At 39.0% G+C, this 27,692-nt stretch overlaps 2 protein-coding genes across 4 annotated transcripts in view; one reads left to right on the plus strand and one right to left on the minus strand.

The window, feature by feature from the left end:
- Nucleotides 1-7,307, plus strand: part of cubn (cubilin (intrinsic factor-cobalamin receptor)) — an 86,014-nt gene extending 78,707 nt beyond the window's left edge. Inside the window, exons 63-67 of the mRNA XM_034571787.1 lie at nucleotides 3,140-3,284; nucleotides 3,891-4,072; nucleotides 4,455-4,620; nucleotides 5,265-5,500; nucleotides 7,083-7,307. Of these exons, the coding sequence (XP_034427678.1) occupies nucleotides 3,140-3,284; nucleotides 3,891-4,072; nucleotides 4,455-4,620; nucleotides 5,265-5,500; nucleotides 7,083-7,190 (837 nt within the window). The 3' untranslated portion in view covers nucleotides 7,191-7,307. The remainder of the gene's footprint in view (nucleotides 1-3,139; nucleotides 3,285-3,890; nucleotides 4,073-4,454; nucleotides 4,621-5,264; nucleotides 5,501-7,082) is intronic.
- A 2,281-nt stretch (nucleotides 7,308-9,588) lies between these two features.
- zgc:163022 (putative ferric-chelate reductase 1) lies at nucleotides 9,589-25,887 on the minus strand. Of its 3 annotated transcripts, XM_034571817.1 has the most exons (16): nucleotides 25,882-25,887; nucleotides 25,290-25,420; nucleotides 24,591-24,727; nucleotides 21,358-21,455; nucleotides 21,054-21,204; nucleotides 19,824-20,018; nucleotides 18,607-18,708; nucleotides 18,304-18,448; nucleotides 16,497-16,604; nucleotides 15,079-15,194; nucleotides 14,564-14,650; nucleotides 11,244-11,335; nucleotides 10,371-10,429; nucleotides 10,088-10,231; nucleotides 9,848-9,867; nucleotides 9,589-9,767 (listed from the first exon to the last, which is right to left on the minus strand). In XM_034571817.1, exons 2-16 carry the CDS (start codon nucleotides 25,405-25,407, stop codon nucleotides 9,681-9,683), a joined length of 1,659 nt encoding a protein of 552 aa, XP_034427708.1. In that variant the 5' UTR covers nucleotides 25,408-25,420; nucleotides 25,882-25,887; the 3' UTR covers nucleotides 9,589-9,680. The 3 variants fall into 3 exon arrangements, with proteins under 3 accessions (XP_034427708.1, XP_034427706.1, XP_034427707.1); XM_034571815.1 differs by lacking the exon at nucleotides 25,882-25,887 and having other exon boundaries at nucleotides 25,290-25,566; XM_034571816.1 differs by lacking the exons at nucleotides 14,564-14,650; nucleotides 25,882-25,887 and having other exon boundaries at nucleotides 25,290-25,566.
- Nucleotides 25,888-27,692: the final 1,805 nt, after the last annotated feature.

A 27,692-nucleotide genomic window follows, 5' to 3' on the forward strand; every position in this document is an offset into this window, starting at 1 on the left:
TATCACTCAACTCATAAAGAAGTCATCCGAAGCAGAATCTTGCTCTTTGAAAAAACTTTAACTGATAAATCCTTAAAATCTTAAGGGGGTTGAATATTTCTGATTGCAACTGTATGTGAATCAGAATCATTCTAAATCGACAGGCGCGTGTCCGCTCTCTGCAATTAGCATACTGCCACGCCTCTATTTCTCTATATAAGGACAACCGTTTGTCATGAAGAGAGTGGTGTGCTGAACAGTTGAAGTTATAAGAGACAGCCCCAAAAGGTAAAAAACACAAGAATCTCACAACAGCAGAAATTTAAGGCGTTGGAGGTGGAAGATGCAAAAGATACCCTTTTCTGTAGCGTGTCCTCCGGAGTAACGATGTTTAAAAAAAAATAAACCTGGGCTGGAATAACGGCGCTGAATGCTGTGTCCTGATCAGAGCTGAGCATTAGAGCTGTGGACATGTCTCTTAGATGCATCGCAACGCGGACGTGGACTCCGCTGAATAATTATAACACCGCTGCTTCAGGATCAGGACAGACGCACATTAAAGGTCCAGTCTCTGTCAGAGTCTCTGTCGGAGTCTGCTTCCTCCTCACTCCTCTGACCTGCAATCACTTTACACTTTAACAATAAACACCATCACTGATCACATATTATTAGGACACGTACAGGACTGACGTTTACTTTGTGTTTGTTTGATTCTCTAGAGTTTATTAGACACATGTTAAACCTGCTACACAACACGAGATGTAACGTGACGCGCAAATTCAGGACATCAGGGTTAAAGTGACCGGAACGATCTGGAGTCATGATCCCACATCATCGATTAATAACTGAATACATTTGATTATCAGTTTGTGTGAAGAGGGACAGAGACGAACACACACACTGCTATAGACAGAAGAGTTCCTCCCGCAGATTATGACACAACACAGTGTTTTAACACTTATTGTTGCAGAAGAAGCGACGCCCCGTTTATCCTGAAACATGAATTCAGCAGGTTTTTATTGAGATGATGAGGATGAAAGGGCAGTTTGAGAGACTTGGGTAGTTTTAATTTTACAGCCACAGGATTGATGATCTTGGACACTGTGAAGGGGCGGACAAAACGTGGTGCTAACTTATGGGGTACTCCGGGAACGTTGAAGTCCTTAGTAGCCAACCAAACCTTCTGCCTAAAATACCAAGAGGAAACAGAGACAAGCTTGAGTATCAAAATAAAATAGAAAGTGACATAGAACATGCAGCAGGAATTGGTGAGTGTGTGTAACCATGACAAGGGTGTCAATTTCATAGTTATTTAATACATTTGGTCAATGCATTATTGCTGTCTATCTACTATTATTATTTAAATAAATGGAGTTTTAATATACTATGCATTTAGTTAAAATGGTGTGTAGTACGAACAAATTTAGAAAAGAACATATTGATGAATCCCAGATTTGTGCGTCATACACTCGTACACACGGTTTGAGCACAGATCTGTGCGTACGCACTGTTAGTAAATGAGGCCCATTGTGTCTAAATGATTGTGGTACCTTTCATAACGTTTACATTTTTCAGAGAGATGTTTTAGGTCTCAAACCCCCATCGTTGTCCACAGTATATCACTGCCAACACTTTGAAACAGCAAACAGGGGAAGCAGTAAAAGACATTACTTACACCACATCTAATTAGCCAACTCAGTTTTTTTTTTTTTTTATAACAAGAGCAGGAGAAGCACCAAATATAAGCTTGTCCTCATCATTTGCTGCTGAATCTGTAAATCATGTTGATCTGGACCAAGCTCCTTTATCCCCTTTTTTCTTGTTGGGGTGTTTTTGTAAAGAAATTAGGAGGGTCGACCAATCACATTAGATAAAAAAAAAAAAAAAACGTAAATCAATACCTTTTAGCTGTAAATAAAAGTGGGGGTGTCTGGGGAGCAGAGAGCTGTGTCCCGTGGAAATTCAGCAACAACCAATAATGAGCAGCATCAGGTCCAATGGTCGTTCTGCCAGTGCCCCACTCCAGGGAGTACATGTACTTAGACAGAAATTAACCAAATACAATTTGCCACCAATTTCTATGGAATGCTCACAGGTCGTTAAAGGTTCAGTGTGTAGAATTTAGTGACCTCTAGTGGTGAATGTGCATATTGCAGCTGAATACCCCTCACCCCACCTTCCAAACATGAAAGAGAACCTGTGGTAGCCTTCAGTTGTCGTAAAAACTCAAAAGGTGTTTAGTTTGTCCAGTTTGCACTACTGTAAAAAACATGGCGGCCTCTGTAGAGTGGACTCGCTCCCGATGTAAATTGAAGTATTTAAATATAAAGGGCCCATTCTAGGGTTAACAAAACATAAATTTGTATATTTTAGATGATTACACAAAAACATCACTAGGATTATTTTATATAAAATTTTTGCCAATAGATCCCTTTTACCTAAATCTTACACAGTGAACCTTTAAGGTCTACCAGGAGCATTGTGCGAGTAAACTATTATTATCTTAATAATGTCTACAATTTTTATAAAAGATTTTTTGTCTCGTGATGTTGGAGGGTGGCGGCGCGGTAACATTGCTGCCAATCATAATTTTCAAAAAACACAAACCAGCCATTAGATATAGATTTATGATTTATGTTTACTAAAATGATGATTATTTTCTTTTTCTTTTCTGTTTTTTGATTGGTGATTTTTATAGATTTTCAGTGGAGCCATACTCAATGTTAAAGTCATCCACAGTTTTTTTCAACACAATGGAATACTAAGTCTAAACACCGTAGGAAAGATACATGTGGATGCTATTCCGACACAAGCACAGATTGCAAAGCTGCCCAGGAGTGAGAAGAGTGGTAGCCAGTCTGAGGTCTGAGCGAGCAGTTGTGAAAGCCATTTCCTTAAAAGTGTTGAGGATGGAATAACGGTGACTACATTGGTCCAGAGGGAAGACCGTATTTAAAGATTAAACAGATACAGATTAAACACCACCTATGTCCTTTTCTTCCAACACAAAGTCAGAACTACTTGACCATTAGTCCTCTGAGGCCAACAAAACTGATGGATACAGAGCTGACTGCTATATTGTGGAGGCACCATCCTTCTAAGCAATCTAATTTACCTCAATCACATTCATTGTCTAATTGTTTGTTTCCTCTTTTTCCAGGGAGACTATGGCCAGTCACTCAAGTTCTGTGCATCTGATGGTCATCCACCAGACTTCTACAGTTACAACAGAACACTCCATGTGTATTTCAAATCTGACACCTTCATGTCAGGAAATGGCCTGCGTTTCACCTATCAGATCGCCAGTACGTACACATAGTCTACCTGTGACAAGATGAGAAACACAACCAAAACTCCCTGCCAAATTAGAAGAACTATTTCTTAGGCATTGCTGTAAATCTTTTGTTCATTTCATGAAACAATGTAAGGCTTCAGATGCAGTCACTATGCAAGTCAATCAATCAATTAATCACATTTTGCCTAATAGGCTAATCAAGTGTAATTTAGAAAAGAAAATGTTACATTAATCTATAGATAGTTTTATGTTTACCAGTACGTGGTTGTCATTGGGTGTATGGGGTGTATGTACACCATACTACCAGTAAGCCTGCTACGCTGTTGGAGTCCTATGAAGTTTTTTATTTATTTATTGAATGTTGTTATAACAGTGCTACCTCTGTTGAAAGGTTTGGTCACCGAAACTACTAAATAACATCTTAGGATGTTTGTCTTTTCTCCTCTAAAAATTCAGTACATTTTTCTTTGGATAATCAACACAAAACTCTCAGTTTTCATAGACTACTTTTCTAGAAGAAATTATATCTGTGCATAAGGTTTTAAAACAGTGGGCATGTTGTGTACTGAAAGTCCTAGTTCCTGATAAGAGCTCTGACTGTGGTGTTGTCTTTTAGACTGTAGTCGAACCTATGAACAAGAATATGGCTACCTAAAGAGTCCAGGCTGGCCGGACATCTACCCCCACAACGTGGACTGCACCATCATCCTGAAGGCACCACAGAACAACTCCATCTCACTCTTCTTTAACAGTTTTGATGTGGAGAGCCACAGCAACTGTGGATTTGACTATCTGGAGGTAAAACAATCAGCACATGGACAGACACACACATATTGACTACATTCAACTTTTAGGATCTGCATGTTGTCCATACTTTCCTCACTTGAGAGGATTTTGTTTATCTCAACAACACGCACACATTTACCTGCTCTAAATGAGGGTAACTGACTACAGGGGGCAGATGGTTACACAGTAGAGGAGCCTGTTGGTTGAAAATTTACTTCACATTCTACTCTTACAGAGTATAGGAACCACAAGTGAGGCTGTATTTAGGGGGTGAAGCCATCTTTTGGGATAATCGGGAGCTATGACCTCTTAAATATATAATGGGGTTTGATTATTAAGGGCTTTATATGTGATGTGTCGGTTATTCAGTAAATCACAAATCCTTGTCTCCCAGATCCGTAATGGCAGTACAGCAGACTCGCCACCGATTGGTCGGTTCTGTGGCAGCACCCTGCCCAGCCCCATCTTTCCACAATCCAATCTGCTCTACTTGCGCTTCAAGAGTGACTACTCCAGCGCACGAGATGGCTTTGAGGTCACATGGACATCCTCCCCTCACGGTCAGAACCTACTGTTTGTACAAATGATTTCACATGACACATACATACATTGAAGAGCTGTAATTTCAACCAAAAAGGAAAACTGTTTCTGTTACCAATATAAATATCTGAAACTTAAGAAGATAATGAGTAAAAATATGACCCAAGTTAAAGATAAAACAATAAGTTAAGGGTTAAGGGGCACTCCAACGACAGATGAAAAAGATTTGCCTTGAATGAATTTTCAAAATCAAATCAAAAAAAGTCTAAAACGTCCTTACAAGGACCTCTGTGAGATCCAAACACTAGTTGCTAAACACTTACATCTTTCAAATTATACAATTTAATACATACTCTTTATACTGTGTTTATTTGTATTTATATGTATTTATTGTTTATTTAACAGCTTTAGATCTGAGGATAGAAAAAAAACGTCATCATTTAATCTCTACTTGTCTACCAGTGGATTGCAGATTGTTCATTTCCCAGGATTGTATTTTATATGCCTTATGTGTTTAGATTTTTATTACATTAGATAATTTTTTTGTTTTCTATGGTTATTAATGTAATATTATTGCTCTGAAACAGTAGAGCTGGTTAATGTCTTCCTGTTTACTTACCCTACCACTTCTTTAGCTTGAGCATCTTTGTCTAATTTGTATTAGGTTGTGGTGGCAATCTGTCTGGAGACCACGGCTCATTCTCAAGTCCTAATTACCCTGGCACCTATCCAAACAATACCCACTGTGAATGGAGTATTAGGGCACCCAGAGGCCGTGTGGTGACCATCATCTTTGCCCAGATCAGTATTGATGACGCTGGAAATTGCCAGAGTAACTTCTTGAAGTTGTATGATGGCCCAGACACCTCCTCGCTGCCTGTTGGACCTTACTGTGGAGTGGTATGTAACCTAACCAAGCAGTCACAACCTCAGCTGTAATGGAGCAGACTTGAGAAGGATCAGTCATTAACAGCCATAAAAATGGGATGTCTTCAAATTAAGGGCACGGTCACACTTGTGAGTGTGAATCAAGTATCATGGGTCAAAGTTCACCAACGTTGAACTCAACTTGAAGCCGCGCTGCAATTGGCATTGCCACGGAAAGCAAATGTTTTATCTGCCACCTCGTTCGCACTGATACATTAGGATTTGAATGAGCTGAGCCTCACTTCAATTCAATTCAATACACTTTAATGGCCACACTGTACTGACATTTTTGTTGACTAACATGTGTAACAGAACCGTTCCGTCAACATCGTTTGATATGCATTAATTACCAAAAAAGCCAAAGCAAAAGAACTTGTTGTCAGCTAAACGGAGGGTGAAATCATACTTATTAATATATAAATATGAGTGCTTATTTAAGGGTGATTCAATGAATATCAATGGAATTCAGAATCCTGTTAAGCTTTAAAAAAAAAAAAACACGTATATAAGTGGTAAGTTGGTTAGTATCATATTCTTCTGCGCTTTGTATGACCTGCTTCTTACCTTCAAAAAAGCAAGGACTTCTGCCTCTCAATTCATAAGATCTTTTAATATATTAACTTTATTTATAAACATCTAAGAATAAAAAATTACCACTAAATGAAAAAGAAACATTTGAACTTACAAAGCTTCTCTGTTAAACCCTTATTTGTAAAATACTTAATATCAGTGATTAGTCTGGATTCTGATCACGACAAGACAAGAGTTGACTGACAAGGATTTGATTTCAAAGGACGGTAAAAACTTTAAGGTTGTTTTGACAATTCACCGGCTAATTGACATCAGTACGTTTCTAAGAGAGCAAGCAACAGGGAAGGGCTCTGCGCACAGCTCTACAAAGAAGCAGCAAACAGTTAGACATCTTTTATGTTATTATGAGTTGCGTAAAAACAATGTAGATCATTATTAAACTATGGCCAGACATATTAGACTATGACAGGCCACTGCAATAAAAGTAATTAAAGAGAAACACTGCACACTTTCAAATGCACCGCAAGAGTGAGGCTGCCCACAACAAAAGCTTTCATTAAAGATCTCAATAAGCGCTTTACAGTTATTGAGCCAACACACATCTTTTCTTTCCACATGTGGGCATCCTTAAATAGGAGATGGCCCTCTGAATGGTTTCTTGCATGTTACACCAAAAACACACTGATGAATAATGAAGAGAATGAAGAGAGTAAAAGTGGATGTACATGTGGACTTCTATGCACAAAAAATGTCTAACTATCCAAATACTTGAGCTAAACTGTCAAAACAGAAAGATGGATTGTGTGTCCATCTATGGACATTATATAAACCAGTTGATTCAAATAAGTGCATATATTAAGTTTTGAAACCCTTGTCTGTTTGAAAGTTATGGAGTATAAATTACAGTAACAGTGTGAGGTAATATAGATTTGTATAAGGTTTAGAGATACTTGTCTACAATATGTGTGATCGATAGTATGTAGCATGTTACTAGTTACTACTTGTCTCTCTGTTGTTTCCTAAGGAAACCAACATCGCACCATTCACAGCCTCCTCCCATCAAGTCTACATCGTTTTCCAAGCCCAGTATTCCACCCTGCCTTCAGGGTTCAAACTCACCTGGAGCAGCTGAGAGAGTTCCCTTACACACACACACACACACACACACACACACACACACACACACACACACACACACACACACACACACACACACACACGATTAACTAATCATACTGTGCATTTATCTTTGACCAAACTGATGTAAATAATGAATATATTCTGTTATAATAAATACATGATTCAGTATAATAATGTGGTCACTTAATCATTTGCAATTTCAATTCTTTTACATGTTGTTATTTTACTATATTCAGTGGATGCTGCAGCAACCCCACTGACCTGCTGCAGTGACCAGCCTGGGATCACACAAGGGTGAATAACACACAAATAACATCATTTAATGGCACGACTTTCTCCTAACCTTAACCCTAACCAATATGACACAGCTCAATATACATACACAACTTATGAAACATTGTAAAAAGTGGAATGGTATTTTACCACAATCCCATGAGATCGCATTAGAGAGACAGACTTTTTATCATATTATTAATTATTAATTATCATACAGAACAATAGTTTTTAAAGACTTGATTGGACCTTGAGAAGATCAAACAAATGCCACTGCTTATTGTGATTAAATAGGTAATGGACACAAATACAAAAATGTGTTGTTTCATATGTATGTTAAAAAAAATCAGTATAAGTATAAGTTATTGCTCATTTTTAGAGAGATGAGTAAAATATAAGTGAAAAAAGTCAGATGTACTCTCTAAGAAGCAGGAGAGGCAGAGGAAGTCCTGTTTGTCAGTTGCATGGGTTCTGGGCATCATAATAATCTGCAGTGCAATTCTTATATCTATTTAGTCAGGTTAAAACAGGGTTAAAGGCAGTTTGTTTGGAAGAACAGCCGCCCTTGTTTTCTGTTTTGTGTCGAAAATCGAGACTTTATGGAATGGAGAGTTGGAGGTCATAGGCTCGCTTCCCACACCTTGGCTCAGTCCTGGCCTGAAGCCAGGCCAGGACTGTCCGCTGCATTAGAGAGGTATGAACCATTAATAGCTCTTCTGTTGCCTCTCAATTTTGAAAGTGTTTCTGGAGGTCGCCCATGAAAATTAACTTTTTAGTCTTGCATGCTGATCTCATAGCAAGTTGACTTTCATCTACTCTTTCAGAAAAGGTTAGAACAAAAGATAATTTTTTTTAATAGAAATGATTGTCACTGGAGCAATGCCCAAGAGCATTATGATATGTGCTATTTTAAACTGATTCGACTTGAATCAATATAATCTGCATAGTCAATTACCATTGTGGAATTTTTCACCATGGTGTGCACCTCAAATGAATTAACATTCACTACATTCAACTGTTAAAGGGGACATAGCATGCAAATTCCACTTTGTTAGTGCTTCTACAGGTTAATGTGGGTATCTGGCATGTCTACCAACCCAAAAACTCTGGGAAAAAACACTCGTGCGTTTTGTTATAGTTCCTCTAAGTCAGAAACGTCATGCTTGAGCGACTCGATTGAGCTTCCTGGGTTTTGTGTCGTAACAAGGCACTGGAAGTCTCCCTACATGGTCTTGGCCCACCCCCCACCTCATCCCCCCCCGTCACGCCGGGTTTACACCGGACGCAGCGAGGCTGCGAGGCAGCGCAGCGCCGTTCCCAAGCGCGCAGCCGCCTGGCTGTTCACACGGGACGAGCATTTCTCCGCTGGTCAGCCCGCGATTCACTCACATGTGGCATTTCTCAAATGATGGTCTTCATAGCCCCCCCCACCCCTCTCTTTCTCTCTCTGTCTGTCTGCTTGTGTGCTTGTAGTGGATGGGCAGAGGGGGACATTTAATTATGTGATTGGGAAAATTAAAACTCCAGGACAACAGAAGGGGAATACAAAGTATGGGATGCATATTTGATAATTTATATCATATAAAATATGTAATTTATATCGTTTAAAATCATGGGGGGAGAGGGGGAGGGGGGAGCTGGCTCATTCACATTTAAAGGAACAGGCACTCAAAACAGGTCACTCTGTGGAGGGCTGTTTTAGACAGGGTAAAAAGGGTGCTGTTTTATATGATCCTTGTGGTATTTTGACCAAAGTATGTTACAGACATTTCATTAAGACCCCAAGGAACCATATCAACTTGTGGTAAAATGGGCATGCTATGTCCCCTTTAACTTAATGACATTTCAGGCACAAAAAGATTTGGTCACCAGGAACTAATTTGAAATACAGCATTATTTAATAATGAACCACATAATGATCATGACAGTCACTTTAAAGAGGCCAAAGGTTCCTTATAACCTCTGATCTTAAAAGGGTTTTTAAGTAGTTTTTCCTTACTCTTGTTGAGGGTTAAGGGCAGAGGATGTCACACCATGTTAAAGCCCTATGAGACAAATTGTGATTTGTGAATATGGGCTATACAAATAAAATTTGATTGATTGATTGATTGATCCATTCAGTATGGATGACACCCAACACCCTTTGGGCCCCAGTGCAAAAACAATAGAAATGCTGTAGTACTATGTTTTTGATGTATCATGGTTCTTCCTATGACATCCCAATTCCCACCAACAGTGCCACAAGAAAGGCACAGTTTCCCAGACAGAATAGGACCATCAGCAGGATGACTGTTATCTGTTAAAAAAATGCAATTTATATTAGAAATCAGCAGTGTGGTCTGTATATTTTTTTAATTTTTTGGCATTTTATCTTACCTTTTTCGATTTCAAAGTATCTGTAATCCAAAGAAAATGCCAAAGTTAAAGCTACTACAAGATACTTAAAAACCAACATTTTCCACATTAAATAATTTACATTTAATTTTGTGTGTGTAGTCAACACAAAGAGGACCCTTGAATATCTTACTGACATATGATGCACTCTCACGCTCCCCCCACCTAAGGCTACACAACAAATAATAATACTAAATTACAGGACAAGAAACAAGTGTTTACCTGTATTGCTGACCGAGCAATTTAAATGCACCTCCAGGAGGGTGTAGCACAAAGCTTCCCATCCAACAAAACCACCCATCACTTTCATCAGCCAACGGTCCAGTGTGCTATCAATCAACTTCAGACCGGTAAATATGGCTGCCACTGTGTGAAGTCACATAAAATAAGTCACTTCAAGGGTTGTCAGTTTGTATGTAGTTTAATTAATTATTAACCTTTGACAGAGTGTACCAAAGCAGAACATAAAATGTCTCTCAATGCAAAATGAAAGACAAAAGCTTACCAGCCAAAGTTTTTATGACCACCGCATTTAGAGAATGGGACCAGTTGAACAGAAATCTCCTGTCAAGTAAAGAAGAAACATATTAAATGATCAGCTGATGACATAAGCTTGTCCTCACTAGAAGAACGACACTGGTCATTGGTTGCACATGCACGTGTATTTGACTGTACAATTCAATCAGCATAGCCCATACTTCTAAATTGCCTGTGGTGAGTATCATACATTCGTGTCTTGCAAACCAAATCACCGGCCTTACTCAGATTGGTTAGTTAGGAGAGTACACCCACTTCTCCAGGCACCACTACAGCACTGCCCAAAAGTTTGAACAATCCTCTGCACACAGGCAGGATTATGTATACATTTTTTATAAACACAGAGGCAATCCACTCAGCAGGCAGACAGACCTGCTCTTATTACTTATTATTACATTTCATTTAGCTGACACTTTTATCCAAAGCGACTTTCAATAAGTTCATTCAACCATGAGGGTACAAACCCAAAACAACAAGAATCAAGAAAGTACCATTTTCTTCAATAAAGCCAAACTACAAAGTGCTATAGGTATGTGCTCTTGCAGTGCAGCTGGAGTACATGACAGCACACTGCATACGCATTCACGAGACATTATCACAATATGGTAGAGTTGCCTGACTGGGGTTTATACAACTCGTGCAGGGTGTACATCGGCCCTCTAATGAGTCAGATTAAACTCATATTCTCACATTCTTATGGATTCTGGAAATTTTGACGAGGGAGAAGTAGATGTTTCAGGAGTTGTAACAACTTTTTTGTTGAAAAGACAAATCAGGCACAAGTTATCAAAAGTGTGTGATTCTGTTTCTCTCTCTCTCTCACACACAACATGGTACGTACAGTGGATGTTGCTGTCCGCAACGCATCAGTGCCACTACGGGCTGGAGGAATGAGAGGATCATAACCAGGCAGCCCAACACTGGATGGGCTCCCTGCAAACAGAACAAAGCAACACTGACAGTCACTGACATGCCATACCATACATACACCTAACACTATTTCCAGTGCTTGGTTCAGATGGCTACAAAATAAATCTGGATAGTACTTGAGGAATATAAGCACAGAATAATGGAAGCATTTTGAAAAGCATCATAAGACTGAGAAACTTTAATATCAAGCAAGTAATTACACAGATACTACGCCATCACCCTCCTTAATCAGGCCTTGGAGTCGGATGACTCTGCCCCTTGCAGCAATTGTTCTTTGTGATTCCTAAACACGGAGCCCTTTTAAGTACCAAACACCAGCATCTTCTAAAAGCATCCTCCCTGCTGTAACTCTGTCTGTGCCCGGGTCTGTTGATGTGTCCGTGGCTGGTTAACAAGCAGCACGGTTTCATATCATGACAACAACAACGTTCTCCTGTCACACAATCACATGTTTTTCCTACATATGCACCTCAGAGTCTTTTGTGTAATCATGAGCCCACGAGCGCAATTTCTTCGCTGCGTGTGGACAGCGTGTTCATGCCTCTGTCTATGCGTAGCATTTCTTTGCCTTTCCTCATCCTTCAGTGTGTGAGAATGTAAACACTCCTCGGTGTCATGTTTATGAGCCTACGTTACAAGTAACTAAGGCGAAATCTGCCAGCTGACGACTGGGCTGCTGCCTGAGGAAAACACGTATGATGGCCATTTTTGTTTCTGTATGTCTTTCTTTTGTCATGGGCGAATTGTACTTCTGTCCACCGTTTTGAACAAAGTTACAGGGATTTCCCAGGTTTGTGGAGGGCTTAGGTGCTGCACTGTGTGTGTGGGTGTGTGTCATAAAAATAATAATCACAAAACATTGGTAAGACAAGTCTTATAGTGAATGGATTTGAACTGTGATTTTCTCATTCTCCCAATTATCAATACTTGTATTTTATTTATTTAATTATCATTCAAAATTGAATAAATTATAAATTCAGAACAGGATTAGAATAGATGCATATTTTAAATATGAAAAAAACATTATTTCAACAGCAGCAACAGTAATATTTACAACAGCCCAATCACAATAAACACAATATCTCACAGGAAAGAAATCTGAGTTTAAGTAGAACAAATAATATTTTTGACATCAAAAATACTGTGGAAAACGAAAAGTCACTGTGTGTTTGTTTTCAGGGCATCAAATTTTCTCATGATATTTCATTCTGCCAGGCAAACATGCCTCGTATAGAGAGGAGATTAAACATAAAAAGGGGCAGAGGCTGCTAGAGGCACTGGACCCCTGACCAGCTGGATTTCCCATGGTTCAGCAACAACAGTGACAGCAGCAACCCCCTCATCAGCAACTTTTAGCTGTCAGTTATGGTTTTGGATTTATATAGCGCTTTCCTAGTCTTGATGACCACTCAAAGCTCTTTACAGTACTGTTTTAAATTCACCCATTCTCACACACACATTCATACAATGCATCTATTAGCGGCACTTTGTTGTTCTATGAGGGGCAATTTGGGCATCTTGCAGACTGGGGATTGAACTGCCGACTTTCAGGTTGGAGGACGACCAGTTACTGGTGTAACTGGTTACACCAGTTGAAATTTAAATTTAAATTCAAATTTAGCAGGCAATATGATGGACATGGTCTTGTTGTAAAGATTTTAAGAATATTTCCTGATAATAAATACTTATTTTACAATTAAGATAAATTATGAACGTATACCTGGGGTCATACTATTTGACACGTACCCAAACACACCTGACCAGAACCTGAAAAAATGTTCAGCACTTAGGCTCATAATGGGTCCTTTTGTGTGATATTGTGTTTTCTTGCACAATTTAGCAAAATTACTCCTTGAATGGTGATTACACCACCTCAACGCTAAGAAGTTGACTTGACTCACTTGATTCCCCAAAATTAATAATAATTTTCAGAACAATTTTTTTTCCATTTATTTTATATAATATTAATCAAAAAACTAGTTGATATGGTGTTTTATTGAGAATTTCACTGTTTTTAAACAAGTTTAATTATTTGGTACAAAGTTTTTTGGGTTACACTACACTGACATTATTGCCATCATACCCCAAATATTCTCTCATAATTGAATAAATCCTGAAATTTTAGACTCGGTCCTCAAGACAAGAATTTATGCAAGTAATTTGTAATTTTATTTTAAAAATGTAATCAATTTAATTTGAACTAAACCATAGGGACACAACAAATGAGTGTCATGTTATTGACCCTGCAGCCATTTCATCCTGTCACAAGGGTTTCCGAAACAGATCTGTGTTTAATCATCCACTGGTGAAAAGATTCCTGAAGGCGTTCAGAGACACGGACCTGTGCCTTACGCTCTTACCCCTCAGTGGAATCTGGTACTGGTTTTACGCTCGCTTGTAAAACCACCATCTGAACCTCTGGTTTCTTTAAAGTTTCTGTCAGTCATAACAGCTCTGCTTTTGGCTCTGACTTCTGCAAAAAGAGTCAGTAATCCAGTTTTGCTCTTCGCGGCTCCTTCCTGCCTCAGAATCAAGGAGATGGCTGTTTTTTTTACACCCTAATTTTACACCCTAACCTGGCTTTTACACTAGCTCCTTTAGATCAAGGGTGATAACTCTGGATGGATTCTTTCCTCCTACTCACAACTCTGAGGAGGAGGCTACGTCTCATCTTCTCTACCCAGTTCATGCACCTCTCTGTTACGTTGCACGCACAGCTGAATTGCGTCACTCCCAGTGTTTATTTGTGCACTACAGAGAGCAGTTTCGGCTCCGGCTTCTCCATGATGAACTGTTTTGACAGAGAGATACACTGTTTTTCATAAGATTACAATTCTACAAAAAAAGGTTTTGTAGAAAAAAAATTTACAATTTTACTTCCTCTGGCGATTATGAGACCTGTGGTGCACCATTACGGATGATGCAGTATCTGGTGATTATAGTTTAAATTTATGGAAATGTGTGTTTTTGCTTGTGGTACTGGACAGGCCCAGTGAGGCATAGACTACATCACGCGTCACCTTTAAACAACTAGCAATAGTCTTAAAAGGAGAAGCCTATACAAAATAGAATGTTATATATGGTAACTCCAGATTAGGCGCAGCTGTTTAAGCTATTGGACTCAGATTTGAATTATCTGAATGGCAATGACCTTCAATGATAAGCAGATTCAATTATTTGATGCTGAGGGAAAAAAATATATATGAATCCCAGTAGAGCTGGTACACTGACTTTAGACCAGGCCTTGACATGTGAAAATGAGAGGATGAAGGCAATGATTGTGGCTGCTACCGTAACACACATCACTGCTACATGGACCTGGAGAAACACAAACAGTCACAGTCAAGTCAAACATATGCTGCTGTAGAGAACTCAGTAGATGTGCAGGCTCAATTGTGCATTATAGTTAGGGGTGGTTCGGTAGGTTTGTTAATTTCGTAGAATAATTACATGATAATTTGATTAGTGAAAATAAGAAACAATTTAAAATCACAGTATAATATAAAATCAGATGGTTTAGTTTGTTGTTTGAATTATGGTTGTCCTACTGTATTATAATTTTTTTGTTTAGATCTCACAGAAAAGATCAACCTGCAGCAAACTGAAATGTTATTTTATTTTATCATTTGAAGTTTTCATGGTTTTTCTCATGCTAAAAAGGCAAGCTGATCATGGCATACATATAGAACATACCCTTTTCATGCAAATTTCCCCTTTGCTGGACTAATAAAGGACTCAAGTCTCACCAGAAACCAGACATCTTTGCCCCACAGGTTGTGTCCTTTGGTCACTCCTTTCAGATATCGGGCTACCATCATTCCTAGTGATCCTGTGGTCATCCAGGCTATCAGCATTAGTGCTCCTGAAACCAAAGAGTTGTATAAATATCTATTACTTCCATTTCCAATATGACCTTCATGTTGTGGTACTCTCCAATAAACTTTGTCTGTCCGTTTTGGATGAAACAATTGGGCTCCCGGGCATGTAAGTCCCTCCATCCCAAACTGTATCAACCAGAGCACTTCACATCCTAGTGCTTTGGCTTATTTTATTCCTCTGCGCCAACGACAGCCAGTGGCCGAAGGCATTATGTTTTTTGGTTGTCCGTCCGTCTGTCAGTCCATCCGTCCTATTCTCGTGAACGCCATATCTCAAGAATGCCTTGGAGGAATTTCTTCAAATTTGATTAGATTTTGGGAGCCAAAGGTCAAGGTCCATAAAAAAATTATCCCTCAAGTCATAAGTTAACGATTCACCCATCTATTGTATACAAACTGGTGCATACCCAGCCATAAACTGCACAACATGTTTTTATCACATATTTCAGTCACTTGTCTAAGGTCGGTCTAAAAGATGAGATTAACTTCTATCTAAAACAACTAAACAGTCAATGCAATGTGCCAGGGGCGGCTCCTGGTATAGGCGACATAGGCGGTTGCCTAGGGCACAAAATGCCGAGAGGGCGCCACAAGAGGCTGATTTATCATGACGTGATACATGCAATGTTAACCAATGCAGTAACGTCACACCATCGTCCTCTAACCCCGAAGCGCTGGGAAGCGCTTGGAAAACACACTGAAAATCGATATTAAATGATATATTATATATTATATATATGATTAAATATGCATCCGATACTTTTGATATCCCCGCTGTTCTCCTGGAGCTTTAATTTCCCAGACTTTTGACCCCACAGTACATACCCCACAGTACATAATCTGATGAAATTTCCCCATCTTTAATTATCTTCGGGGCGCTTCCGCATTATTTAACCCAGCGTTAGACTGCAGTTACAGTCAAATATGAGTCAAAAAAGGTTACCTTTAAAAGGTGTAGTTGCTCTTACAGTCCTTGGTACTTACTATCGGGCTCCTTTTTCCTAATATTACTGTCCACTGGGATTGCCACATCTATCATTACTCATTACCTTGTCTGTTCTTTGTCCTCCAACACTTTGTCTGGTTGGTTAGGTAGCGGCTGTTTATCTGGAATCTGAAGTCCAAGTCTCAACCGCATTTGTAATAATACACAATATAAATTAAAATATGAACTGTCACAATTTCCCTGACACATATTGCTTAGGCCATGTTGCTGACAGGACACAGAACAAAGGGTATGTTTATAGTTAGTATGATAGTAGACATCCATCTGGGCAAGATCTCACCATGTGCTTTGATGACATGAGACCATCCAGCTTTTCCAACAATCTGCGGTCTGGAGATGTCTATCTTGTCAGTGCTGATAAAGGTAGCTGCATGGAACTGGATTTGTCCTGCAGAAGAAACATAAAATAGACTAATGAGTATTCTTCTTCTACTTTTTTGTTGAAATTGAGAATTATAAGTATTTTACTTAGGAGGTGTCAATGGTTATGTTTTTCTCTTATTTGTCATTGGATTGTGTTGAAAATGGAACTAAGATTGATGAAAAGGATTGTAGTGAAATTTCCTAATGCAGTGGTCACCAACCTTTTTGAGTCCAAGATCACGTTTTAATACCTAACGTAAGCCGAGATCTACCACCCTGATATCTTCCAAAAAAACAACTTCTTAGGGTTATATTTATAATTTTTCTGTTAAAGGCTGAATGTACGGGCATAATTATACACAAACAAAGGCAGGTATGCAACTTTATCTATTAAATGCACAATATTCACATTAATATCAATTCATATTTACAGAATCTGTCCAATGCACAATATTTAGCTTCTCAGTTCAACAGTATGTTCTGCAGAGGAGCTGCTACTGCAGCACAATGTTTTTACATTGGCTTTGCCTTGAATATGGCCATAAATATGACTATTTCCTTGTATAAAAGTGTATTTAGTCCTGTGTATAAAATAAATACCAGTACTATACAGTATATAGCTGTGCATCTTCCGCTCCTGCAAATATTTCACAATAAAAAAAACTTTTTTAAACAAAAGAATGGATTCGGTCAACAGAAACGCTGGAGTGCTTTTATCTAGAAACGCATACAGAAAGTGTTGCAACAATTTATGTTTGTGACATAAATTCAACAGATAAATATTAAAACTGAGGTAAAAGAAAATTGTCTCTGTTTATTCTGCTGTGAAACACAATGTGTATCTGTCTATGTCACAAACGTACTTAAAACACTTTCTGAACCCATTTCAAAGTAAAAACACTCCAGTGTTTAACTTTTCGGAACTTTCTGGCTTTGACTGTTATTGTGAGACCGGAAGATGCACGTCTTCATAGTGTAGAGTCCTGGTGTTTAGTTTAGTACATAATCTGACTTGTTTTAAAGGAAATGCAGTAGATCTACTAGCAGCTCTGCCGCCAAGAGCGGAAAAACTGCCCGTGTGAACAACCGACACCCATTGTTGTGATTGTGATCACGATCGTGGATCCTGAATCATAGATCGTGGTGGCAGCAGATTGATTATGGATTATGGTTTCAACTAGATTGCATATATAATATGTCTACTCTCATATACCATTAGTGCCAGTACCACTATCATTACAACAGTCAGGCATTATTTTCTGTATAAATAATTTAAATATTGCTACATCTCTGCATTTATGTAAGATGATGATGATGAAGAATATGTTGGTTTCTTAACAGACCTCTGAAATGGCCAACATGGAATGTTTTAGTAATAACAGCAGTTCAGTACATCATTTTTACTTTTATATGAGGCACACATGTGAACAGTAATAAAGCTAAATCTGTTTCATTTCATTGACCATAAGGTTTGTGCCAAAAACAGAATCCAGTTGATCATAGGACAGTTTTGAAAGAAAGCAGCAACTAGCATTACCATAGGCCAACAGCTCATTCCAAACAGGCAGGTTTAGAGCTGGCACTGCACTAGTTTAAAAGAATCTCTTAAATTAAAGGATGTCCTGTTATAAAACATACGGACGTCCTTGTTTTAATAGTTATTCATATTTTTCCTCCTGATCACATATAGAGTCCTCCTTCACCTTACAGAATGTTTACATTACCAGAGCTGCTGGGTCCATGAGCAAACATGAGATGGTAGGTTTTGTTGAAGCCCTTGGTCCTCTGAGTAGAAATTGTGTTCATGGATGTGAAGGAACAGCTGATTACTCTGTCCTGCGCTGATGCTCTTACATCAGACACATTCCCCTGATGGACAGTTTAAAAATGATCCCAGTATCAAGTTCAATCCACACAGTAACAATTCACACAAAGTATTAGCAAGTAAAGAGCATTCAATACTGTATGTCACAGTCTTGCAAGCGAAATTCAGATATAAATCTTTGGTCTCAGAGGAACTTCAGTACCAGAGGAACAGCCTGTGGAGCTGTCCGACCTGTTGAGAAGGCATGGTGCAACCCCACTTGGCCGTCACTGCCTTTGCCACAAATATAGATGTCATCATTTCCCTGAGGACAGACAGAAGTATATATGAAAAAGCTTTCCCTTTTTTTTCCAATCAGAAAATATAGATCCAATTTTTCGAAACAAATAACCCAACCTGATGTTTACAAAAATCTGTGCCAGCAGTGTTTGTTTGGAATAGCAATTGCAATGCAAATATTCTCTTTAACCCTAACCAAAAAGGACTGATGAGACAGCAAAGTGGACAGAATAGACAGCACATTTTTTGTCAGGCAAGGCTTTAGAAATGACAAGTGTCATCCATAGTGCTCCGATGGTTAATTCCCGAGAATCATTGGTGATCAGTTTTGATATTGCGTAGGTCCAAAGTAGTTAACTGGCAAAAATAATGTAAATCCACAGGAAGCATTGGGTACAGTTAGAGCAGATTGTTCAATTGAAATACTAACTGATACACACACATCACTATCCTTTGTTCATGCTTTTTGCTGTCAAGAAATGACTCCTGATTGTCAGTATGGCACTGTTGAAAAATATGGATGTTCATGGATCATAACTAAATGAGTCACTCACATTGTCAGAGCTTATTATATATTTGCTTTTAACAGATATACACATGTGCATCATTCATTCCTATAGAGCATCAGTTGTGTTTTAACCTCCCTAGGTACAACTACTTATCAAACACGAACTCTGTTGGCAGAATATCAAGGTATGTGGTAAGGTCATCTGTTGATGATGATGAAGGCTTTGCCAAATGAGGAGTAATGAGGGCAGGGTGCGTACTTTGTTTGCCACAGGAGGGTTCAGTGAAGAGATTTATGACATTCTGACTTTACCTGGAGGAGTTTGCAATACAGCTCATCCTTTTTTTGTTTTGTAAGGACTTCCACATTTCTCACATGATATTTTTGCATTTTAGATATTTTTGCTTTTAGTATATTTACTGATGTGTGTTCTGCTGACAATTTTACATGTGTCTTCGGAGAAGCACAATACCACTGTTAAATCTCCAGGTACAGACAAATTATGTAGGCAGACTTTAGAATAATACTGCAAACAATGTGGTGTCAAAAACAAGTATATCGTGAGCCTTATTCTTAGAAGTGTAACAAACATTGAACATTTCATAGATTCAAGCATTTTGTTGTGACATTACCATCATCTGATCATCTGAGAATCCAAAAGAGATGTATCCATTTGAAGGACCTGTCATCTCATATCGGATGGTTTTGTCAGTGGGAGACGACATCATGGCTGACATGAAATAACAGTCGACACTGACTGCAGGGTCACAGTCTGAAGGCTGACTGAAACACATCTTGGTGATACCACAGTCTGCACTGGAGATACTCTTCTGCAGGAAAGAGTCTAAAGATGTATTAATCTGTTCATATAACAACAAGAACACAATTAGATCCTAGTGTTCATGATAGATAGTACAATCGGCAGTCACCCTGCACCCCGGAAACCTGTCATCTATAATGTTTTTAACTTTTTTGAAACTTGGTTATCCAGTTTATTGAGATTTATATATAGGTTAATGAAGCCAAGAGTTTTTTTCCTATGGGGTGCCTCTTGGGGCATTAAGGGGACAAGCCGAGGGCTGTATATATGAGAAAATATACAAACCTAAACCCACAATGGATATGGCTCCTCCAAAGGATCTGGGTGTGGCGATTGGCCAAGACACCCACTGTTTAACTCTCAACTCTATTTGATTCCCCATATTTCCATGTTTCTAGTAAAAACACAAAGCTATGGAGGGAATTGTGGATATTGATTGGCATTTACAGTAGTCGACTGAGTAGAAGTTCATGATGGAAAGTCATGACGACAGCTCACGCTCTGTTGTCAAAGACTTCTCACCACCGCAGATGTAGCCAGGTAATTGGAAAGCATCAGTCCCTGTGGACCAGTGGCTAACTGACAGAATTTCTAGTCACAGCCAAGGAGGGAGTTCAAATTGCTGAAGGCATTACCATTGGAGGCAGAGTTAGTAAACCCCTGAGTGCGTGAGTTACCAAACAGTTGAAGCTGTTTTACAAGAAAAGGAAAAAACCTAAGACAGAAATTTAGATGCAAAAATGATGTGATATGAACAGTTAACACAGGGACACAGGACTGCACCTGGGGAAATGTATGTTTCATTTCATGGGGTCTTGGTAAGATTCATAAGATATTGATATTGCTATACTCCCACATCCAACCCAAGGGAAGCCAGTAAGAATTAACTTGTCAACTTTCACCTGATTGATTTCTACTATGTGAAGTATGGTATAACTTTTACATACTGTTTATGGCTGGAGGATGTGTCATCTGTCTATTTTTGATGTTTGGTAGTTAGACAGCTAGTTTCACCCTGTGCCTAATCATCAGTATTACTTACACCCGGTGATGCATGTTGACTTTCTATTGTTGATGTGGTGGTGGAACTGGTTAGCGTTGGTCTAGGCAGACTGGTGGATCCTCCACTGAAGGTCAGGACAAGACTTGTAACATCAACCCAGAATGTCCTATAATTCTGCACAAAGGAGGCACTGCAGAGAAACCAAACCCAGGTTTCATGCATCACAGTAAACACATTGGTATTATTACGTCATGAGCCAGAAATTAAAACTCAGTGTCCTATCTCACTAGAGCATGGTGTAGAAAAGAATAGAGTAGAGCAGACTAGTTGAATTCATCCTTACTGGAACTGAATGGGTTTCCCGTCTCTTGATGCTTCTGATCTCCACGTCACCCAAATAGAAGTCTTAACAGACTCTGATCGGTGAGATACTGCAGAGTTCTGGACACATATACACACACACACAGACATACACATGCACACGCACGCACACAAACATGGACTTTCAATATCATACTGTATGGTTATTTTTTTTTAAAGGTTTGTCAGCATTTTGTCCTTTAAGTAATTTCCATATTTTTTATTTTACTCATTTAGTTACATTGATTGTACACTTCAGTGCTGGTGCTGACATACTCCATACTGTTCCTGAATGCATACTGTGTTGGCTCAGGAGAATTGGAGCTACTGCTGCTGCTCTGCTAACAGTATATCTTCACTTACTGATGACACGTGTAGGGAAGTAGTAAAATGCTAAAATGAAAACAATCAAACAAAGAAACAAAGTAAATTACAGTAAATATTTGTACGCATTGTATTACCTGATTGTTTGATCGAAAAAGAAAAGCTGTTCCCACAGGCGGACTTGGAGAATAAATCCGGCCAGCAATTTGACTTCTTTCCAGGCCACCCTTTTCACGCAAAGCTAGGCTAAAATAGGCTAACCCTATTTGTTGATGTAAAGGTTACCAGATGAGTAAACAAGTAGGCAGCGCTGTAACTCACTGCCCTCTGCCAACTTTTCAGTCTTTTTATCTTTGTCAAGTACCATACGAATCTCCCTCTCTGTTGTCACAACCAAAACTGTGAAAATATGATATTTCCAAGGGCTTTTACTTTGAAAGTCTACATCAGATTGTCCTAATATTGTCTGTGTGACAATCTGAGGTGGTGAACTGTCATTGTGAAGTGAAATTAATCTGTCGAAACAGGTAGTTTCAGTTTGTTATTTTGTTGCTTTAGTTTAAGTTTTTCTTCAATATAAAATGTATTCATACAGTGGTAATGGGAAATAAATTGATTTATCCTTAGTTTTGTATTGGTCAACTTAACTTCCTTCAGTTAAATTAATTTGTGTATTTTAATTAATTAATTAATTTGCTTAATTCATTCATGCATTCACAGACTGAACAAATGTCGGTCGCTTTTATTTTGAAATCACTCTAACACTCTTGTAACTTAAAGGGAGACCTATTATGCTTTTTTTGGGGGTTAATAATTTTTTATTAGGGGCACTAGATGAAAAGGTTTACAGGCTGTTTAAAAAATGCTTTAGTTTGTTTATTCTCTATAAATTGCTGCCCCCCCCTCCTTAGAAAGCCCAGTCTGTTGTGATTGGCCAGCTGGGAGCCGTTTCACCACCCGTTTACTGTGGGAGACAATAGCTTCCTCTGCTGTGGACTGCTATCCAGGCATACTGTATACATTCACACAGAAACATATATAACCACTAGAGGACAGGGAAAGACTGAAAAGCATAATAGGTCTACTTTGATGTTTGAAAACAATGTGCATTATGAAATGATAGTTTGACCGTATGTTTTGGAGTAGAGGCTGGCTTGATCGCAGTCCTGTGCAGCTGCACAGTGTGAGTGTCACTTGACTGACCTGGGGCCTCATTTATAACCGTTGTGTGTGTACGCACAAAACGGGGCCTGAAGGATGCGTAAGCCACTTCTCATGCAAACCTTGGGATTCATAAAAACTAACTTGACAGGAGAATGTACGCACTTGTACGCTAACTCTGACACATGCATGTGAACATTTTGGAGACGGGAAAGTGACGATGCTGATGTGAGGTGGTGAACTGAAGCCAGATTATTGATCCACTTTATCATTAACATTCAAATCAACAGCTTTAGTTGTGCTCGCACGACATAACTTTTCCACAAGAACCTTCAATTGCAAATTATATAAAACAACTTACAGCAAATTACGTTCAGATACTATGAAACAGCAAAGTTGCAGAGAAGAGTTATTAATGTTTTTTAATAATATCTTCTAACACTGTGCGTGTATCATCATGACGAGTGTGTGTATAATATTGCTGCAGTGAAAGAAACAAAAAGTTTTTTATCCCATGATGATGACTAATCAGCTGATATAGATTCTATAGATCTGGGATCTTGTATCTTTGTGCTGAATTAAGTCCAGTATTACACAGACTGACCCGATGGAACCAAAAGATCCCAGTACAAACACAAGTACAAACCACTCTGGTTTATTAGCCAACAGGTCTGTGTGTTGTATGATTAACACTGTATAATATTTACCCTTCTATATAGAGTCTCTTTCAATCATTAAAAAAAAAAATTGTTAAAATTGTATAGATTGGGGACATCACATCTGTCTCTGAATTTAATCATCCTGCAGTTTTGGATGATTAAAACATACGGGCAGTCGATTCAACAAGTTCCCTCACATTCTGACAGTGTGAAGCGATTCTTTTTTTGCCTCCACCTTTGAATTAGATATTTTTTTAAATTTCAGGCCCCGTTCTTTCTATCATCCTCACTCTCACTCACTGTATTAACAGCAGCAGCAGCAGCAGTGTATCATTGTCTTTTCTTTATTAGTGACATCACTGCTGTGGCCACCAAACAATATGTCTTTCTTCACCTCTACCTCACAAACAAACACCCCAATGTGGGAGTCTGAAAGTTGCGCTTCTTCTTTTCATCGCTTCATTCCATGATTCACAGAAGAAACCCATTGGTCAGCAGGACAATTTAAGATCATGAGGTGACATGTAGAGGGCAGACTTTGAGGCAGATTCACGTACGCACGTTTCCAGGTGGAGTGTGATTTATAAAGGGAACATTGCCTCAAGGTGTGCGTGCGCAGGGTTTTTTAAATCTGAATCTTTTTTTGCCATACAACATTCTCGGCTTTTGTGCGCACGTACACTTTTATGAATCCTAAGCACTGTTTTATAAATGAGGCCCCTGGTCCCTTCCTGGCCAACATGTCGCTTATTTTGCTGCATCTGAGGCAAGAGCTTCTTTCTTCCTAATTCTCTCCCTCTCTGCTCCACCTTTCCTTTTTGCTGAGCTGTAATATCATTTGACTGCTATGTGTGACGCAGAGGGCTTCATAGAGGAAGTGAGAAAAAAACTTGAATATTTAGTAATTTATGATAATGTTAATTGGGCAATGGATGATGGTCCAGTGGACCAAAATGCTGTAAATAAATAAGTGCTACAATGTTAAGTAAGCATGGGGCATCATATACAGTTTTGCCAGCTGTCGGCCAGCATGTTGTTCACATTACAGTCTGCTGTATGGGAGTAAACTCACAGGTCTCTGGCTGCAGATGAGCAGCTGAGCAGCCCCTGGCGTCAGCTCAAAGGAGCCCACTGGAGACTGCCCCCCCACTTCTCTTGCTTGTAACAGGAAACCAATGAATGGTGCTGAGCCCAGAGCCAGGAGCTGAACTGAAAAATAATTAGATCAGTGCTTTTTAGCCATGAAAGTCATACCGATAACGAATCCAGATATTTAGTTTCATAAAGCGTTACATTTAGCAAACAGCATGGTCATTCATTTTTAGCACAACATGATCTTTTGAAGTAAATCCTTAGGACTCATTTTACATGGCCAAGATTTTGTCATTTATCTAAATAATAAATTTTTGGGCAGTTAAATATGACCATCAAGAGTCCAACGGTGCAACAGATCAGATTCACAATCATTGTGAATGAGGTGTTTCAATTAGGACCATAATCACCAAATATTTATATATATAAAACATATTTCTAAGTATTATACAAGAAGGCCAATTCTCAGTGATTTGAGAACCATGAAATAAATGAACCATGGAATACAATCCTCTATATTATTGTGGTAGAGACAAAAATCACAGTAACTGATATCATAAAACCTGGACAAAATCGAATCCCAAACTATGTGCAATGAGAGCTAGAGGGAAGAAAGAAGCTGTTATTCTTTTCATGATTAATACACTTCGCTCCAGGTTTAGATAAGCCTGTTGCTTACCTTTGACCTCCTCTCCCAGTTTGTAACTGCTGTGGTCTGTAGTGATGGTGTAGGGCGCTGGTTCTGTCTGTGGTCTCAACCCAGAGTGGTGGGGTTGCATGTCTTTACAGCTGTCCATAATTTGACCTGAGCTGTAGCAACAAACAACCGGAGCAATACACACCAGTAACAACACATTATAGTCCATTGCAAAAAAATGATTGGACTCCAATCTGCTCATGAATAGAGCTGGTGGAAAACATGAACTGATTCAAGGCTTCTATTCAGGTGAGGGGAGCTCAGGTGGAGTCTGTGAGAAAACAATGACTGAGAGGAGGGGGGAAGGGAGGACGGCTCTGTGGAATAATGGGAGGAGGCAACTAACCAACAATCACAACTATTCCCTGTTCATAATAACAGGATAGACGGAGAGTGCTTGTGTGAGCAGGAGAAAGACAGACAGCTGTGTAAATGTGGTTTCTGTTGTTGTCAGGCTATGGATTCCCCTGCTTGTTACAATAGTAAACGCACAGACAAACATACAAATTTACATTTAAAGAGCAGTACAGCCTGTATCACCAATATTGCATTCCGAGCCCCTCATATACTTCACAGAGAGGCTCTGCTGACAATGTCTTTGGCAGTTTTGTTGTTGGTGTAACTGTCTTACCTTCAGTCCAAGAACAAATCATCTTAAAAAAACAAATCATAAGCCGGGATTCCTTGGTTGTAGCTGGCATGGTCTGTTTACTCCATGTAGAAGGGGCTGGTAATGATCCTTCTATGGCTCCCCCGATGAGCAGATTCTCTCTAAAGTGTGTTGTCTTAGCCATGCCTCCCAGAACTGCAGCATTTTTTATTTCATTTCCAGGAAGAGGCCCTTCAGCCAAAACTTAACTAAAGTAACACTTTAATTTCTTATCATGATCCTATTTGCTTCCTGTCCACAATTTGAACTATTCGATTACATTTTTTTGTATTTTTTTGTAAATCATAATATACACGATCTCAAGGCACTTCACATAAAAGTTCCCACACTTGGGCGACTGTGGAGAGAAAAAACTCCCCCATTAACTGGAATTTGAATTGTATAGGGAGACAATGCAGAGAAGCTAAGAAAGGAGTAATATGATCTCTCCTTTTAGTTCCTGACAGCACTTGTGCTGCAGCATTTTGGACCAACTGGAGGCTTTTAACAGACTACCTGGGACATTCTGATAATGAAGAATTACAATAGTCCAGTTTAGAGGTAATGCACCATCCTTCTCAGACAGGTTGTTTCTTATTTTCCTGACATTGCACAGGCCGAAGACCACCGTCAGACCTGTTTTATGTGAGGGTCAAATGACATGTTCAAACAAAACTCCACCGTTGCTCACAGTAGAGCTGGGAGCCAAACTTATACCAGCCAAGGTAACTATGTAGTCAGACCATGTTTCTCTAAGATGTTAAAGGCCAAGTACGATGTCCTTTGTTTTGTCTGAATTTAGGAGTACAAATTCTGGGTCATCCAGGCCTTAATGTGTTCAACTACACAATTATATGTCATCATAAGAGGCTTGAGTGGTGTGATGCTGCTTGTGACCAAGCAGTTAGATAACAACAAACCCAAATCATGTAATTTATAGAAATATGCAGCATTACAAGATAAACACACCGAGCTTTGTTTAGTGTGTTGGTGTTGTTGGGCAGTGTAGTGGGAATGAAAGTGCGTGAGGAGTACCAGTAAATGATTGACATTAAAGACAAAGCATTAGACCCCTGGAGTTGTCATCAATAAAAAAAACAACTTATACTTATGCCAAGTTTTACTACACTGAGTGCTAAAAATGCAGTTGTATGTGCATTAGATACAATGTGTTCCAATGTTTTATTTCATTTGTGAAGATGAGATTAATATATATGTGAGCTGTGTAGGGTTTGTATTCTCTTATTCTTCTCAGTGATGCTTTGGAATACAGTAATGAACAGTGTATTGTGGAATAAGATAGGAGTAACATAGCTAGGATTGTAGGATTGAAGTGCACGAAAAGAGCAGAAACACTGTATTGCACAAACCGCTTCTTATCACATGCGATAGACTTTAGTGATGATGTTATACAGGCACTGAGATCGTGTATGCAGTGAAAATGTCTATGTCGTGTTGTGTTGCGGGGGCGAAAGAAAACTCTGACTGACCTCCTGGTAACAAACCTTGGCACAGACACAACAATGAATAAAGAAAGTGATAATACTCTTGAGAAACCAGCAGTTAGACATGTTTTTCATAACTGTAGGTGTGGCAGGACTAAAGTTACATTATTTCCAGGTCTAAAACTTAATCAAGGATGGAAGTACCACAACTCCAGGTATCGCATTGACCAGTCAGGAGAAATGTCAAATCAGCCTGATGAAACTCAGCGACAGGAAGAAACCTACAGTCAG

This window comes from Hippoglossus hippoglossus, chromosome 20, assembly GCF_009819705.1.
Source record: "Hippoglossus hippoglossus isolate fHipHip1 chromosome 20, fHipHip1.pri, whole genome shotgun sequence".
NCBI lineage: Eukaryota > Metazoa > Chordata > Actinopteri > Pleuronectiformes > Pleuronectidae > Hippoglossus > Hippoglossus hippoglossus.